Here is a 15,666-nt window from a genome sequence, read left to right on the forward strand (position 1 = left end):
CCTCTGAGATGCACAAACACCTATCAATTGTCCACCTGGCAAATCCCTTTAGATGCCTCACAGTTTTCAGTAAAACATGCTTCTACTATCGTAGTCTTCCCTCGCTCCATAAACAGCTTCACTCCCCACAAAAGCTGTAAACCTGAGAATGGTTCTTGGTTCATTCTTTCCCTCCGCCCCCGTGTCAGATCCTTCAGCAGGTGTGCCATGCATCTGTCCACTCCTCTCCATCTCCTCTGCTCCTACCCTGGTCCAAACCTCAGCCAGCTACCTATGAATGAATGCATTGCTCTCCAGGCTTCCACACATGGCCCCCTAGGAGTCGGCCTTAACGTAACAGCAGGTGCTATTACAATGGAAATTGGATCCTGCTCTGTTCCTGCTCACCGGCCTCAATAACTTCCCACTGCACGTAGGATAAGATCCAAACTCCTTTCCAGGGCCTGTGTCTTGTCTTCCCTCCCCTTTCCCCAACATTAAGCTCTTTTCCTCTGCTGTTCCCTCTGCCTGTTATGCTATTTTTTTTTCCTGTCGGGCTAGCCCCTTCTCAACCTGTAGTCTCAACTTAAATGTCACCTCCCCAAAGAAGACTTCTGTCACCACCCAGTCTAAAGTAGGTTGCCATGTCATTCTCAGTCTAAGTGCCCTGATTATTCTGTAATAGAGTGTCTTACAACTTATAATTGTTTTATATTTTATTTAGTTTGTAATCATTTGAATCCCCACTTTAATACATGTTTCATGAAGAGAAGGGACCATGTCCTGTTTTCTTTTTATCCCTAGCACCTGGAATAGTAGGTACTCAGTGAGTGTGAACTGAGTGAATAATTGGCAATCTAGACAACAGTGCCTGTGACCATGGAGTGGTGGCTCATAGCTATGGGCTAGAATTACTGTCTCTTTGATAGCAAACAAGTGACATATATGCCATCATTCTCCCTGCTACACCTAGGGCAGACACAGCTAACTTATGACACTCTAGCCCCACTGAGCCTGCATGCATTCTCAACACGTGGTGAGAATCACAACTGGCATCGCAGTGGACCCAGAAACCATGAAATGTTGATAAGCTTTTCATATGTCCGTTGCAGAGTGATGTATCGGGCAGAGGCTAAACCAGATGTTAGATGACATTGCTAAAGACCAGACTAACCATGTTCAACATCATTAGTCATTTGGGAAATGCAAGTCAAAACCACAATGAGATGCCACTTCACACCCACTATCACTCAGTGCTCAAGCAACAAATACATATTGAGCCTTTTTGCCCAGATACTATCACAAAACTTTCTTGACATAGAAACAAGTGTGATCAAATGTTATGGGTACTGAGACCACTGGATTTCTTGCTAATCAAAATGAAAAGTACTATTTGCTTAATGTTGTTTTGCTCACCTAAAATCTCTGGCAACTCTGTGAAGTAGGAATTACTGTTGCCTCTCAGAAGGCAGAGGCTCAGAAAGGTTGGAGGGATCTTTGGGAAGTGACTGAGCTCAGCTCTACACCCCAGCCACTGACTCTAAACCCATCACTCTTTCCCACATGGCTGACCATTTGGGGGCCTGGTCCTTCCCAGGACATTTCAATGCAGGTACCTGGTCTTGCATAATTCTTGGTTGATTCTGCACTTAGCCACTATAGGTTATCCTATACAATTCTTCAGTGACCTCTCCCATGAGGTACTATAGGGCAGTAGAATCTGAGAAGCGAGAGATGGTTCACAAGAAGGGTATTCTATTCCTCCACTGAGCCTGTGATTCAAAACACTCCATTTGCTTGGAACAAACTTTGGAGGAATTGGTACAGTTTTATCATTAGACTCTCAGTGAGTTTTTAAATGCCATTGGCATTTGCAGTCCTGTGTATCAGGAAACAAAACTCATAAAGCTCAAATGATCTTGTGCATTGAGTTCACAGAGCTTTTTTTGATCCCTAAAGACTTTCCTTCCTGGGTGTTTTATCCTATTTAATTCAGTGTCTTTGAACTATCAATAGAAGAAGGTCAATTGCTGAGGCTGTTCTTATATTGTTTACAGAGGTCAGAGCTGTTGGTAACTTAGCTCACCTTCTATTCTAAATCTGAGGGACTGGATAACAACATCTTCATGTCTTAAGAAAAAAAACCTCTGTCCTGTAAATATTTCCCTGTAAATATTTTGTTCAGCCAAGTATACATACACAATATTTTACCCTGTAGAATTATCAGCTGGCCTGATGTACTCTCCCCTTCTGATGCTCAAGCAACAAATGAGTATCGGGCACCGCAGTGCAGAGCAATAAGCCCTGTGCGTATATTGGCAGCCGTGTAAGCCAGCTCAGGGGACCTGAAAGCTAAAGCTGCAAACACTCTTTGAATTTTCATGGAAAGATGTTTATGATGTGTTGTTGTTAAGTGAAAAATTAGATTATAAAACCATTCTAGTAGCAGGCTGGGATGAGCTAGTGCAGCCCTTCTTTGTACTAAAAACACCTAAAAATACTAATAAAATATAAGGTTTAATATAAGAAAGAGAAAATACTTGCCAATCATATATCTGATAAGGGACTTGTATCCAGAATATTATAAAGAACTCTTATAACACAATGATGAAAAAGACAAATATTATAATTTTAAAATGGGTAAAAGATTTGAATAGACTTTTCTCCAAAGACTACGTACAAATGGCTAGTAGGGAAATGCAAATCAAAAGCACAATTAGATACCACCTCAAACCCCCTAGGATGGCTATAATAAAAAAGGCAGACAATAACAAGTGTTGGTGAGTATACAGAAAAATCAGAACCCTCATATGTTGCTGGTGGGATGTAAGATGGAGCAGCGATTTGGAAAACACTCTGGTAGTTTCTTAAAAGTTTAAACATTTAGCATTACCATATGTCCCAGTAATTCCACTCCTGGGATTGAAAAGATACGTCCACACAAAAACTTATACATGAATGTCGATAGCAGCATTATTCAAAATAGCCAAAAAAGTAGAAAGAACCCAGATGTCTATCAGTCGATGAATGGATAAATAAAATATGGTACATCTGTAAATGGACTATTAGTCGGCCGTAAAAAGGAATGAAATTCTGATACATGCTGTCACATGGATGAACCTTAAACACATATGGTATGATTCCATTTACATTAAATGTCCAGAATAGGCAAATTCAAAGAAATAGAAAGTAGATTAGTGGTTGGTAGAGGGTGGGCGGAGTAATAAGCAAGATGTAACACTCAGAAGCCACAGAAGAAAAGACTGACCAATTTAACTACAGAAAAATTAAACACTTCTAAATGATGAAAGACACCATAAGCAAAGTTGAAAAGACAAGTTCAAAATGAAAGAAAATATTTGCCACATACATCATAGATTCATCTGGGGTGAACTGCACAATCACAAAATGGATACAGAAAAAAATAATTATTTTCTGTTATTCTTTGTGGGTGTGCATCTTTGAACAGGAAAAAACAACTCAAATTTGCCAAGGTAGAATAACTTGGTTACTTCCGGTCAGTTTTATCCTGGGTAACTCAGTGTGTTTGGGGTAGATCCTTGCCTCTTAGGGTTTCTCCTTTCCTCCTCAGAGTGTAGAGAAAAGTGCATGCAATGTTGTGTTTTACATTACTATGACCAGTTGTGTGCCCAGAACATCCACGAGCTCTTTGGAAGAAGGGGGTTAACTTTTATCCAACTCTGAGTCACCAGTGTTTAGGATTAGCCCATCACCCAGAGAATCTTTATTGACTTACATTGATTTGAAAGCTTTTAAAATCCCTGGTGCTTCAGTTTCCAGGGATATTAAGGGCCAGGATTGCATTTATCATATTCCCAGCAGGGCTGTTTTAAGGATTAATATTTTAACATAAATGATCTCCTGCTCCTTTAAAAAGACATTAATTAAGCTAAAGGATTTCTTTTTAATGTGCTTAGTTTTCTAATAATTTGTATTTAAAACTAGTGTCTGAAATATAAGCAATAAGGCTTTGTGCTTTCTTATAAAAAATATGACATATAGAAGAACACAAAATTAATCCACCATTAGGGTTCCTCTCTGGATATTATGTCAAGCCATTGATCTTTCTGTGTTTTACAGGAAGATCCTACATGGTAGCTTGCCATATGGGAGGGCCAGGGTGGCGTGCTTTAGGGAGGGAGCCCCCTGACCTGACGTGCTGTTTCTCTTCTCCTCACCCTTTCCCCAACCTGGCTCCCCAGCGAGATGAAGCAGAAGCTGGATGAGGAAGGCAGCAAGTGCAGCATCCTCTCCAAGCACCAGAAGTTCGTGGAGCACTGCTGTATGCGCTGCTGCTCACCCTTCACCTTCCTTGTCAACACCAAGCGCCGGTGTGGGGACTGTAAGTTCAACGTCTGCAAGAGCTGCTGCTCCTACCAGAAGCACGAGAAGGTGTGGATCTGCTGCGTCTGCCAGCAGGCGAGGTGAGTGGCCAAGTGCACCCTTAGGGGCTCAGCTAACTGGAGGCACCATCTTCCTTCAACCAGGTGGGGCCGACAGTGATTGATTGATCGGCATTATTTTTTAAGAAAGGGGAGGTTTACTAAGCAGTCATCTACATTCAGTGCGTCTAACGCAGATAGAACACACCCAAACTTGTTTAATTAAAGTTAGCAGAAAGAGGATGCTGAGGAGAAGCTGGGAATTTCACTGGTTCGATCCTGTATGATGTCCTGTGGGGACATCGCCAGGAGTCTTGGGATTATTATTGTCTGAAATCAAAGAAGATGCAAAAGCTGAGCTCATTTCCTGTTTTTCCATATTATTCAAGTCCATCATAAGAACCTGTTCAGGAAAGAAGTCCATGATTCATGGGGCAGGTTTTGCTTCTTGAAATTTCCCTAAGTCTCAGTTTGATAGAGAAGTATGTCTAGGTCAAAGTGCCTCAGATGTATGGCCTGTGGGCTGACAGTCTTTTACATTTTGAAGGATGCCTCAGAAGAGTTTATTTCTGTAGTAACAAGCTGTGTAACCGCTCAGCATTGTACAAGACACACTGCCAAATTCATCATGGGAAACATTTAAGGAATATTTTGACTCGAATCAAGTATGGAAAATTTCAGATAAATAACAGCTTTTAAAACTTGCCCAGTTTCTTGAAACCAACAAAAAAATTAGTTTCCAATAGATTGTTTAGACTAAATACCTGGCAAAAGCTGGTGTCTTGCTGAGGGATGGTGTTTGGGGTCACTTTGTGCTGCCATCCACTTTGACCATCAGGTTCTCTGCTCCTTGTGCAGTCTGAAATTCACCTTGGTTTAGAAGTGATTTACTTTAGGATATTACTCTCTGGGATATTCTTTCAGCATATTCATATCTGAGCAATTGGATTTTAAAACACTGTATATGTCAAACTACATGAAGAATACCTGTGTGTGTATTGTGTGAAATCCCAGTAAAATAGTGGATAGCAGCTCTGTGAATTTGCTGAGATGACTGCTTTTTAGACTCATGTTTCACTCCCCACTGCCTATGACATAGTTTTCCTTTCCTATGTAAATTAATCCCATTTTTGGTGCATTGGTTTAATTTCTAGCTGTTTATCCAGTAGCTACCATATGCATATGTTTTTTGAGATACTATAGAGCCATGAATAATTATAATAATAAAAATTCTTGCTCACAGAAAATTAAGGCACTAGGAATACAGGGTAGACATCCATGCCATAATATTAACCAATTGTGTCAGAAGTAAATGACTATATCAAGCACCCGGGCCTGTCTGTGGTGTGGTTCTACAGGAGGGACTCAGATTAGAATGTAGGCTTCCTTGGGGAGGACACAGGTAATGTCAAATCACTGTAAAAATGGTGGTAGTCCAAAACTTCAGCTTTCCTCTTTCTCATCACAGTGAAAAAGAGTCTACCTGTCCTAGGGTTCTGTTTGGTTATTTATTATAGTAAAAGCATTTTAAGAATTTTAAATGAAAATTCCCTTGTAATGGTCACTGCTCTAATTATGAACAGATGGTTTGTGCTTTGTCAGTTTGTTTTCTCCATATGTTTTGCATTAAAACATATTTCTGTTGTCAGTGTTAGTTTAAAATTTTTAGCTTTGGGAGATTAATAAACATCAGTGAATTTATTATAGAACGATGATGGATTACTTATTTTAGAAGTTATATAGCTAATGGGATACTACAGAATCATTCCCTTTGTCATCTTTTTATTATATAAAAATTTATCTTCTTGACCATTTATTGCATAGATTCAGTCAAACATTATAAATAAGGACATATACTGGTTGTTTAAGATCTTCTGCAGGAAACCGAACTTTCTCAGTGAGCCTAGATGCACACGTCAGTCATCATTTGGTGTCGAACTGATTCAGGAATGGCGTTCCTACTTTCCTTGGAAACAAATTGGCTTCTTAGTTCTTTGCTTCATTATAAAAATTGTTCTCTCTGATTTTTGTTGTTTTGTGCTATTACCTTTAACATAGACCAGTTTGGGAGATTGTTTTCCGGGAATGAGAGAGAAAAATTATCCTTGGGACTGAAATCAAAACATATCTCCTGATTATGCCTGGGGCATTGGCTTTGGTTTTTCTGAGACAACTTAAGCCTTCATTTCTTTTCACTTGGAGTTGAATATCCTTTACTTCTACCTGATCACTTATTGCTTGGTGTTCTACACAGTCCACATGATTCATAAATTAGGATGCTGCCCTTTTAGTATAAACTCCACAGTATGTTTTAGAGATATCCTAATGGGTTTGCAATATCCATAAAGAAGATATATTAAAAAATTATCACTATGGGATGAGGACATCCACAGGTTAACCAGTATATGGGGAAATGTTGAACCTCAATAGAAAGCAAGGGAATAGAGATTTATGCTTCAAGTAGCTTTTTTTCTCATGAAATTAATGTGTTTTTTTCAGCATTCTCTTCAGTGTTGGCAAGGGTAGATTGAAAAAGGCACTCTCATCCATTGCTGGCAAAGTTGAAATGGGCATAACCTTTTACCAATGTGTATCAAGAGCCATTAGCATGTTCAAGTCCTTTTACCCAGTAATTTCATTTTTGAAAACCTGTACCTAAAGAGACAATGGAATATTTTTAATACAAAAATAATTCTCAATACAAAAATGAGATATACTGGATTATTTGTAATATAAAACCCAGAAATAATCTAAATGTCCAACAATAGAACAGAGGAAGTAAGTTAGGATACATTCAACTTGACAGAATATGATGAGACATTTAAAATAATGTGTATATTGTATTAGCATGGGTAAATTCTTATATTAAAAATTATGTATGCGATGGTTTCTTTGAAGTGTTTTCACTGTTTTGAACAGAGAGCATTCTTCCTAGGTGTACACTTTGTGGAATATTTATGTGGCAAAGGAACCTGAATGGCAATGGAATTATTTGTGTTGGCAGCACTGTGTGCCAATTTCATGTAGTTTATTTTGGTTAATGAGCTCTTGAGATTTCTTTACACACCATGATGCAACAAGTCAAAGAAAGTTACTGTGTGCTTGGAAAAATCCCATCTTATCCACGGCTGTTCAGTGAAAAAGCTGTACAACTGACAAATCTCTTGACTAGATTGAAGAATTTAAGGGAAAAAAATTGAGGAATGTTGGTGGGAAGTTTCATTCGTGTACTGTGACAGACAGTCTACCCTTCCAAATTTTAGAATAAATCTCATCTTGGGAAACATCAAAGACACACCGAGCAATATTATTCAAAATAACTGGCTTGAAGTCTTCAAAATATTGATGTCATGAAAGAAAGTGACCGAGGAAATGTTTAGATTAAAGAAGACTAACAAGAAACGATACCCAAGTGACATGCCTAATTCTTAATCAACTCTTGAGGTGAGGAGAAATAGCTATAAAGGACATTGGGACAATTGACACCATTTGAATATGGATAATGGTAGAATAGTATTGTATTAATTTTAAATTTCCTGAAATTGATCACTTTATATAGCTTTATAAGAGAGTGTCCTTGTTCCTGGAAATACACACTGACACACATCATGGTAAATTAAATATTTTTCACTTATTTCCTACATAAATGCTTACTGAGTTCAGCCTACACAGGAGGCCTGTGCTAAAGCAATCAACTCTTTACTGCCCATCACTGATTTTCTGGAGAACTGTTTGTTCACATGTTCACTTGCGATGTTTATCGTATAATTTTTTGGTACGAGTTCTTGGTGTGCCTTTTGTTTGTAATGTTCCTTTTCTCCTTTTTCCTGAAGCCTCCTTGCATAAGTTTCAGGACAGTTACTATGGGGAAGGGGCCAGCCTGAAATGTTGATCTTTTTTTTTTTTTATTCTTTTTAAAATTTTTTTAATTCTTTTAAAATTTTTTTATTCTTTTTTTTTTTTAATTCTTCTTTTTTTTTTTGGCCACACCTAGCAGTTTGCGGGATCTCAGTGCCCCAACCAGGAATTGAACTCCAGCCACGGCAGTGAAAGTGCTAAATCCTAACCAGAAATTTTGATCTTTTTGAAATTTCTCTGATAAGCAGAGGCACTGGTTCTCTCCTTTAGCAAGTGCCCAGGCCTACGTTAATGGCCAAGGTTAAAGAGTCAAACAGATTTCAGTACTGCTCACGGCAGCTTCCACGGTAACTGGAGATTAGTCTGTGCGTGAGCAGCTGTGAGTGAAGAGTGCTCTGCTAGAGACTGTGAAGTCCCCGTGGGGGGCCCGTGGTTAGAGCAACAGCAGGACAGGTGTCCCAGAGGAAGGGATGCCTGAGTTGGGCTTTCATGAAGTAGGAGTTCAGCAGGGGAGGACAGGAGGCAAAGGCAGGCTGGACAAAGGAAGGGGGAGCAATGGGCAGACTGCAAAGCTCGGGCAAGGTAGGGCTGAATCTAGGCTGCAGGCGGCAGAGAGTAGATTTCCAGAAAAGAATGCTAATTAGATGCCAACACTCTCCACTTTATGGTCCTGCAAGGTGGATAGCCCCCCCTGTTATAGTTGTAGACGCTGAGCTCACTGAGGCATGTTACTGTTCCAAGTAAAGGTGGGAGCAGGATCCAAACCCAAATGTTTGACTCCAGACTCCAGGGTGTGCATTCTCAACAGGACTATATGCCCCCACAACCAGGCCAAACTTGGTCTTTGGAGGGAAGAGGGAATCTTGCTCTTTTTATGCATAAAGCACAGATATACATACAGTACATACACAAGCCTAGGATAAGCCTTGTGGTTAGAAATTTGAAGTTCCCTCAAATAGGTCCACAGAACATCAATTTAAGAAATGAAAAGAAGGATTTGATATCCCAGTATAAGAGGGGGATAGCCAGCAAAGAACATCCCTTTCACTTTATAAAAACCTTACAAGATGTAAATCCTTAGAAAGGTCCTAGAGAAATAAACCTTAATTTGGAAAGGCAGTATTCAGCATGAAGACAAATAAGTTTAGCAGGAACTATTATAGAAGATGATGCTGTATCCATTTCTTTCTCTTTTTTTTTTTCTGTATTCATTTCTTAAGACTACAAACAGCTCTTAAAATCAAGACCAAAATCTACTGCTGCTAAATTTCTTGAGTTCTCATTTGAGAGCAGGAACAAGTGGCCTAAAGAAGGCAAACTGATTCAGCATCACCTGATGGGAGGGCCAACGCATTTACCATATAAATGGGTTACTTCAGCCTGGGCTGTGTAAGCTGTACTGTCATAAGTATTCCTAGGAATCCTACCTGAGGTGTGAATTGCTCTCAGAATCACCATAAAAGCATCAGAGAATATTATGGCCTCTGCAGTTCAAAGGCAGCCCTGTCAGGGGAGTATTTATGAATTTGTTGGTAAGGAAAGAACTGAAAAGGCTTAGAGTCTACACCAGTAGAAGTGAAGATATGAGATAATTAAGAAAAGAGTATTTCATTTTTTTCTAAAGAATTGACCCAGGGACCCCCAACTCCCCAGTCAAGTAGCTTCCAGAGCCTCATTCAAATTAAACCACACGAAGACACCTGCATTTTCTGGGACTGTGTGTCCTTCAGATGATTTGTTTAACCTCTAAAATGAGATTCTTCAAGAGACATCTAGGAATGGCCTTGTAAACTCAGGAAGTGTAATGAATTCCAAATAAGCTGAATAACTTTGTCAGCTGTGCCTTTCAGGTACAATCATAAAGCACTAAATTTTTTTCATTGCTTCTAATCAATCTAGCTTATATCTCTAACTTTTGGGAAAGTAATACACCATTCAGTAGGTAGGCTATGTCACGGCCACTGTGTGTTATCAAATAGAATGAAAAAGAAGAAACTACCAATACACGCAACGCTATGGATGAACGCCATGGATGTTGAGCCAAAGAAGACAGATATGGCACATACTGTATGATTCCATTGATGTAGAGTTCTGAAATGGTCAAACTGATCTATGATGAGAGAAACCAGAATAGTGATGGCCCTTGGGAGTAAAAGGGGTTACTGAATGGGAGGGGACCCAGCAAGCCTCCTGGAGTGATTAGAATGTTCTATACATTGACTTAAGTGGTGGTCTTATGTGTGTGCACATATGTAAACATTCACTGTGACACTTAAGATTAGTGCACTTTACTATAGGTAAGCAATACTGCCATAAAACAATTTTTTAAAATTTATTGGCACATTTACACTGGCTCTGTCACTTAACAGCTGTGTGGCTACTGGCCAGTTGCTGAGCATCTTTGAGCATCATTTTCCTCATCTGAAAAATGGGAATTCATGACACTGGGCTTAGAAGGTTGCTAAAGGATTAGAGAAAGGATGATCTGTGCCCACCATGGTGTCTGTCCCATGGTTAGAAGGCTCTGGTGATAAGAACTTTGATTTCTTTTACTATAAGGACGTGCCGTCCACAGCCCCTGGCTCTGATGGCTTCAGCTCCAATGGCACAGCTGGGAAGCCATGCCGAGTCCCTGCGGGTATGCCAGAGGATGGCACCTCCTGTGACAAGGACATCATTTCTAATCACACTCATAAAAGTATTCCAGCTACACTTTTTATTGCAGTAGAGGATTTTTTTAAGCATGGGTGGAGAAAATTAGAAGCTGCTGGATAAGGCTTGTGGGTTGTACTCCAGGGAAATAAAAACCAAATAAATTCACTGGCTGATTTTGAGGAGAAAAGGTCATTCTCTGAGAATAATGCCAGAATATGTCCTTGAAACCCTGAAAAATAAACATACAACTTGGAAAACCAAAATAAACACACAACTTGGAAAACCAAAGACATTCAGATCCATAGCAAGATACATAATAATTAAACTTTTAAAAACTAAAGAAAAAATTTAAAATCTTGAAAGCAGCCAGAAATAAACAATATATTTCTTATAAGGGAAGATCAATTCAGGTGACGACAGATTTCTCAACTGAAACCACGGAGGTCAGAAAACTTAAAACTAAAAATAAAAAGGGTGCAATCAAAGCAGGATGTCCACAATGACCCAGGAGGAATGGACTATGGTTCCCTCATGAGCTGAACTGGTCTTAGCTTAGCTGCCACTTTAAAGCAGAGTTAAACAGCTTGCTTTTCACTGCTTGGAGGCTGCCTTTCGAGGGATAAGACCTTTGTGGCCATGGGGATTTCATGCCTTGGGCAGGCCCTCCCCAGCACAGGAGCGGGCTATAGCTCAACCCATAGCAGGGTCCTGCTTGCCAGGGGCTGGGACGGGAGAATGAGTTGCAGGGCCCCTCCAGAGGGTCACCAGGGCAGGTCCTGCTGCTTTGTGGGCCAGGGGCCGGGAGATGGCAATGGGAATTGGCTCCCCTGGCCATCCAGAGGCCTGTCCCCTGCCTTACACTCAGGACCTCTGGTGTTGTGGAAAGAATGCCAGCCCCTGCTATCATACACACCTGGCTGAAACCCTGGCCTGGCCCCATACTAGCTCTCTGTTCCCAAGTCTACTATCCATCAAATAGAGCTTTTGCTGGTTTAGGGTAGTGCTGGGAGTAATTACCGAGGCAGCCCTGTGCCTACTGCAGTGGACCTCCAGTGACTGTTCTCAAGGCCAGGTTCAGAGAAGTGATGTGGACAGCTGTGGCCCCTGGGAGCCTCAATCCAGAAGGAATAGTGTAGCAGCAAGGGAATCTCAGGGTGGGCACTGAGGCCGGTTGGCATTCAGAGCTCTAGGGTGGGACAAGGGGGGCCAGCCCACGCCCTGAGTCCAGGATGAAAACTGGGGGCTGTTAGGGAATTCATAAGGTGCCACAAAGCATAATCAATGAACTCCCCTCATACCGCTGCTACATGGATGGAAATAGAAACACAGCGACTAGTGCTGGACATGCACAGACATGACCGTGGGGAGAAGGTCCACAGGAGGGTAGCAGGGCAAGTGACCCAGTGTGGCTGTGACAGAGGGGTGACGTGGCTGAGTTGGTTTGGGTTCTGATGCTGGCCCTGCCTGCCCGTGGGCAAGGATCCAAAGCCTCGCTTTCCTCCTGGGCCAGATGAGTGTAACACAGTGCCAGCCTCACAGCGCTGTGGACAAGACTCAGTGAAAGGTGTCTGCCAGGGCTCAGCCCAGCAGCTGGCCCGTAGTAAGTACCAATAGATGTTAGCTATTATTACAGTTGTTATTGTTGCCATCACTGGGGAGTAAGCCAGGCAAGTAGATCACAGAACTGAGAGTACAAACTGAAGCATCTGCTTCAAGAAGGGAGGGTGTCGTGACACGCTAGATTTTGGTTCTGTTGCAGAGAACATTTGTCCAGCGTGAATGTGTCAGGTTAAAAGGATGAGGTGAGAAAGCTGCCTGGAGTCAGTGGTGTCCTGGTGAATTTTTGACAACCGGCTCTCCAGGGATAAAGAAGGCTTGATTTGTAGTATTTGCCAATTTCCATAGTGTAAATATTCCCACCATATATGTTTTCGAGCTATCGACATATTATCACTGAGTTGGCAAGAGGCGCTCACAGCTCCCCGCAGCTGGAACAAGCCTGCCCAGCATAGCAGTGGCCTGAGTGGAGAGGGGTGTCTCCAAGAACAACAGGAAGAGGTCCCTGCCCTGCAAGAGCTCAGAGTCTGATATGGAAGACAGGAAAGTCCCAACCATACCCATACGGAGCTGGTATAAGTGCTGGGAGAGCACCCAGAGGCAGTGCAAAGGCCCTGAGGGGTGAGCCAGCAGACCTGAAAGCATCCTGTGTCTGAGAGCATCTTAACGCCTGAAACTCAGGTCTAGGATAGGAGAGCAGAAAGAAGGATTCTGCTGGCAAAGGTGACTTGAGCCGTGTGGATGGAAGGCTCTTGGTGCTCCAGCCAGGCATCAGGGCTGTGCCCCTGAGGTGGGAGAGCCAAGTTCAGGACACTGGTCCACAAGAGACCTCCCAGCTCCACGTAATACCAAACGGCGAAAATCTCCCAGAGATCTCCATCTCAACACCAAGACCCAGCTTCACTCAACGACCCGCAAGCTACAGTGCTGGACACCCTATGCCAAACAACTAGCAAGACAGGAACACAGCCCCATCCATTAGCACAGAGGCTGCCTAAAATCATCATAAGGCCACAGACACCCCAAAATACACCACCAGACGTGGTACCTGCCCACCAGAAAGACAAGATCCAGCCTCATCCACCAGAACACAGGCACTAGTCCCCTCCACCAGGAAGCCTACACAACCCACTGAACCAACCTTAGCCACTGGGGACAGATACCAAAAACAACAGGAACTACGAACCTGCAGCCTGCGAAAAGGAGACCCCAAACACAGTAAGATGAGCAAAATGAGAAGACTGAAACTCAGGTCTAGGTCATTAAGAAGGATGCAGCCAGACCTTATTAAATTGAAGAAGCATTTTTTGGTTGCATTATGTTGTTTTAACCTCTCAGCCACCCGTGAGATACATGGAGCCAATATTCCAATTCTGTAGCTGAAAAAAATTGATGTTTGCAGAAGTTGTTACAACGTTGTCCTTTTTCATTGGGAGCCCTCAAAAGCCATCTTTGAGCTTATTAGTAGCTTTCCATGCAGGTTCTTAAGACTTGGAGATGCTCCTGGGCCTCAGACTGAGGTGTATTCATGTAGCAGGAAAATTTTGGTCCTAGATATATTTGGAGTATGCCACAATGCTAGAAGTGTCCATTAGATTTGTCTGCGGCTCAAAAAAAATCAACCCTAACAAGGGCCCAAAACAAATACACAAAGCTAAAAGGGGACATGAGAGTTAGAATTTTTATGAGCGTCTCAGGAATGTCATCATCATCATAAAGCTTTTATGCATTAGTTCCAAAGGACATGCTCCTCTTTGTTGGATGTTTCTGGGCTTATTGTGTTACAAGGGCCTTGGCAATGCTTATGCAGAATTGTATTTGCTTCGCTAAAAACCACTTTCTGTCAAGTTCTGTTTTCTTCTCTAAAATTATATACAGGATCTTCAGGCCAAGGTGTATGTGGATGTGTGAGAGCCTGTGAGTCTGTTTCAATGGGACAAGGTCAAGGAAAGTCACTTCTGAGACCATGTGCACCTCTAATAATAATGTAAAACTGCTTCTCTCCATCCTTTTATTGTTGACCTTGGGACAATCTCTGTCTCAAGGGTTTACTAATAAGTGCCTCATGTGGTGTTACTGGATGCTGAAAAACACACCATGAATACTTGTTGCGTTCAAAATTTCATGAAGAAAAATCAATATACTCAGCTTCATTTCTAATCAGACTGTTTTCTTGCTTGGTAGTAAGCTTTGAGAACTTGTGCCAAATCCCTGACCTTTCTGGGCCCCTCCTGAGAGACTGACAGTGATTAGGGACCCCGGTGACACATTCCTCAGAGAACCTAGGGGCTAGCCAGTGAGGAGCTGGCCCAGTGCTCAGTGCTGGAATTTGGGGATGTCGCGAAGGGTGGTGATTGTGTTCAGACAGCATCGTGATCTTGGACTTAGAGGGCAGTGTAACTCCCCAAGATGGTTGGGAAAAAGAGGAATCTGCCTTTGCATATGACCTGTCCCCACCTGGTGTGGGGCATGAGGCTGAAGGCGGTGGAGAGAGCCCGCTCTCCTTGTAGACCAGCCAGACTTGTCCTGTCACCATTTCTGCTGAAGGCTGGTTTCCAGTCTCCAAGAGCAAGTCACCTATAAGTATTACAGGATAAGGTTTCAAGTTTAGGAAATGAAAACCTAACTCAGGTGACCAGCTTCAATCATTTTTAACTCATCATCTGTCAAACCTGCTGGCTTATGCACTTCCCTGCCTAAAGTCATTTCAGAAATGTCCTTCAGAAATAAAAGGCCACAAGGTGACATCTTATGTGGCACAGGTACCTATGACTTTCATTCCTCAGTGGCAGTGTTCCACCTCCATTGGTGGAGGCTTGCTGTCTGATGTCTGTGGAGGACGTGCCGTGTTGAGTTGCATTCTAGTGTGGTGGGTCTGTGGAGGCTTAAGTAGGTGCCACATAAATGCTCAGACACTCAGGTGGAGCAGAGGTGAGGCTTCAGGAAGCAGTGAAGATGATTCATCTTCTTCCTTTCGGTTGTGGTTTCCCAGGCATGAACTTCAGGTAAGCTAGTGTGCTCCCAAGTAAGCTGGTACACATTGCACCTCCCCCAGGGAACGGGTGGTTCTTAGTAGGAGCTGATCCAGCCAAAGTTTCCCTCTGTGTTCACCTCTCCTTTGTGGCTCTGGAGCCTTCATCCAGGTCTTGGAGAGGCCCTCTGGCCTGGTCTACCCGGGATCTCCCCAACTGGGCCACTGAAGGGGGCTGTCACC

General features: G+C 42.3%; 2 protein-coding genes across 9 annotated transcripts in view; one reads left to right on the top strand and one right to left on the bottom strand.

Annotated features, from left to right (window-relative positions):
• The window catches only part of LOC309608508 (uncharacterized protein), a gene marked incomplete at its 5' end in the record, with an annotated part of 555,765 nt that overhangs the window by 311,700 nt on the left and 228,399 nt on the right, over positions 1 to 15,666 (bottom strand). The window lies entirely within an intron of this gene.
• MYRIP (myosin VIIA and Rab interacting protein) overlaps positions 1 to 15,666 on the top strand; it is a 223,647-nt gene that overhangs the window by 104,275 nt on the left and 103,706 nt on the right. For all 3 annotated transcript variants that reach the window (XM_082348456.1, XM_082348457.1, XM_082348458.1), the window contains exon 3: positions 4,203 to 4,424. In XM_082348456.1, coding sequence (XP_082204582.1) covers positions 4,203 to 4,424 — 222 coding nt within the window. The remainder of the gene's footprint in view (positions 1 to 4,202; positions 4,425 to 15,666) is intronic.

This window comes from Balaenoptera borealis (assembly GCF_965194805.1).
Source record: "Balaenoptera borealis genome assembly, chromosome: 12".
Classification (NCBI taxonomy): domain Eukaryota; kingdom Metazoa; phylum Chordata; class Mammalia; order Artiodactyla; family Balaenopteridae; genus Balaenoptera; species Balaenoptera borealis.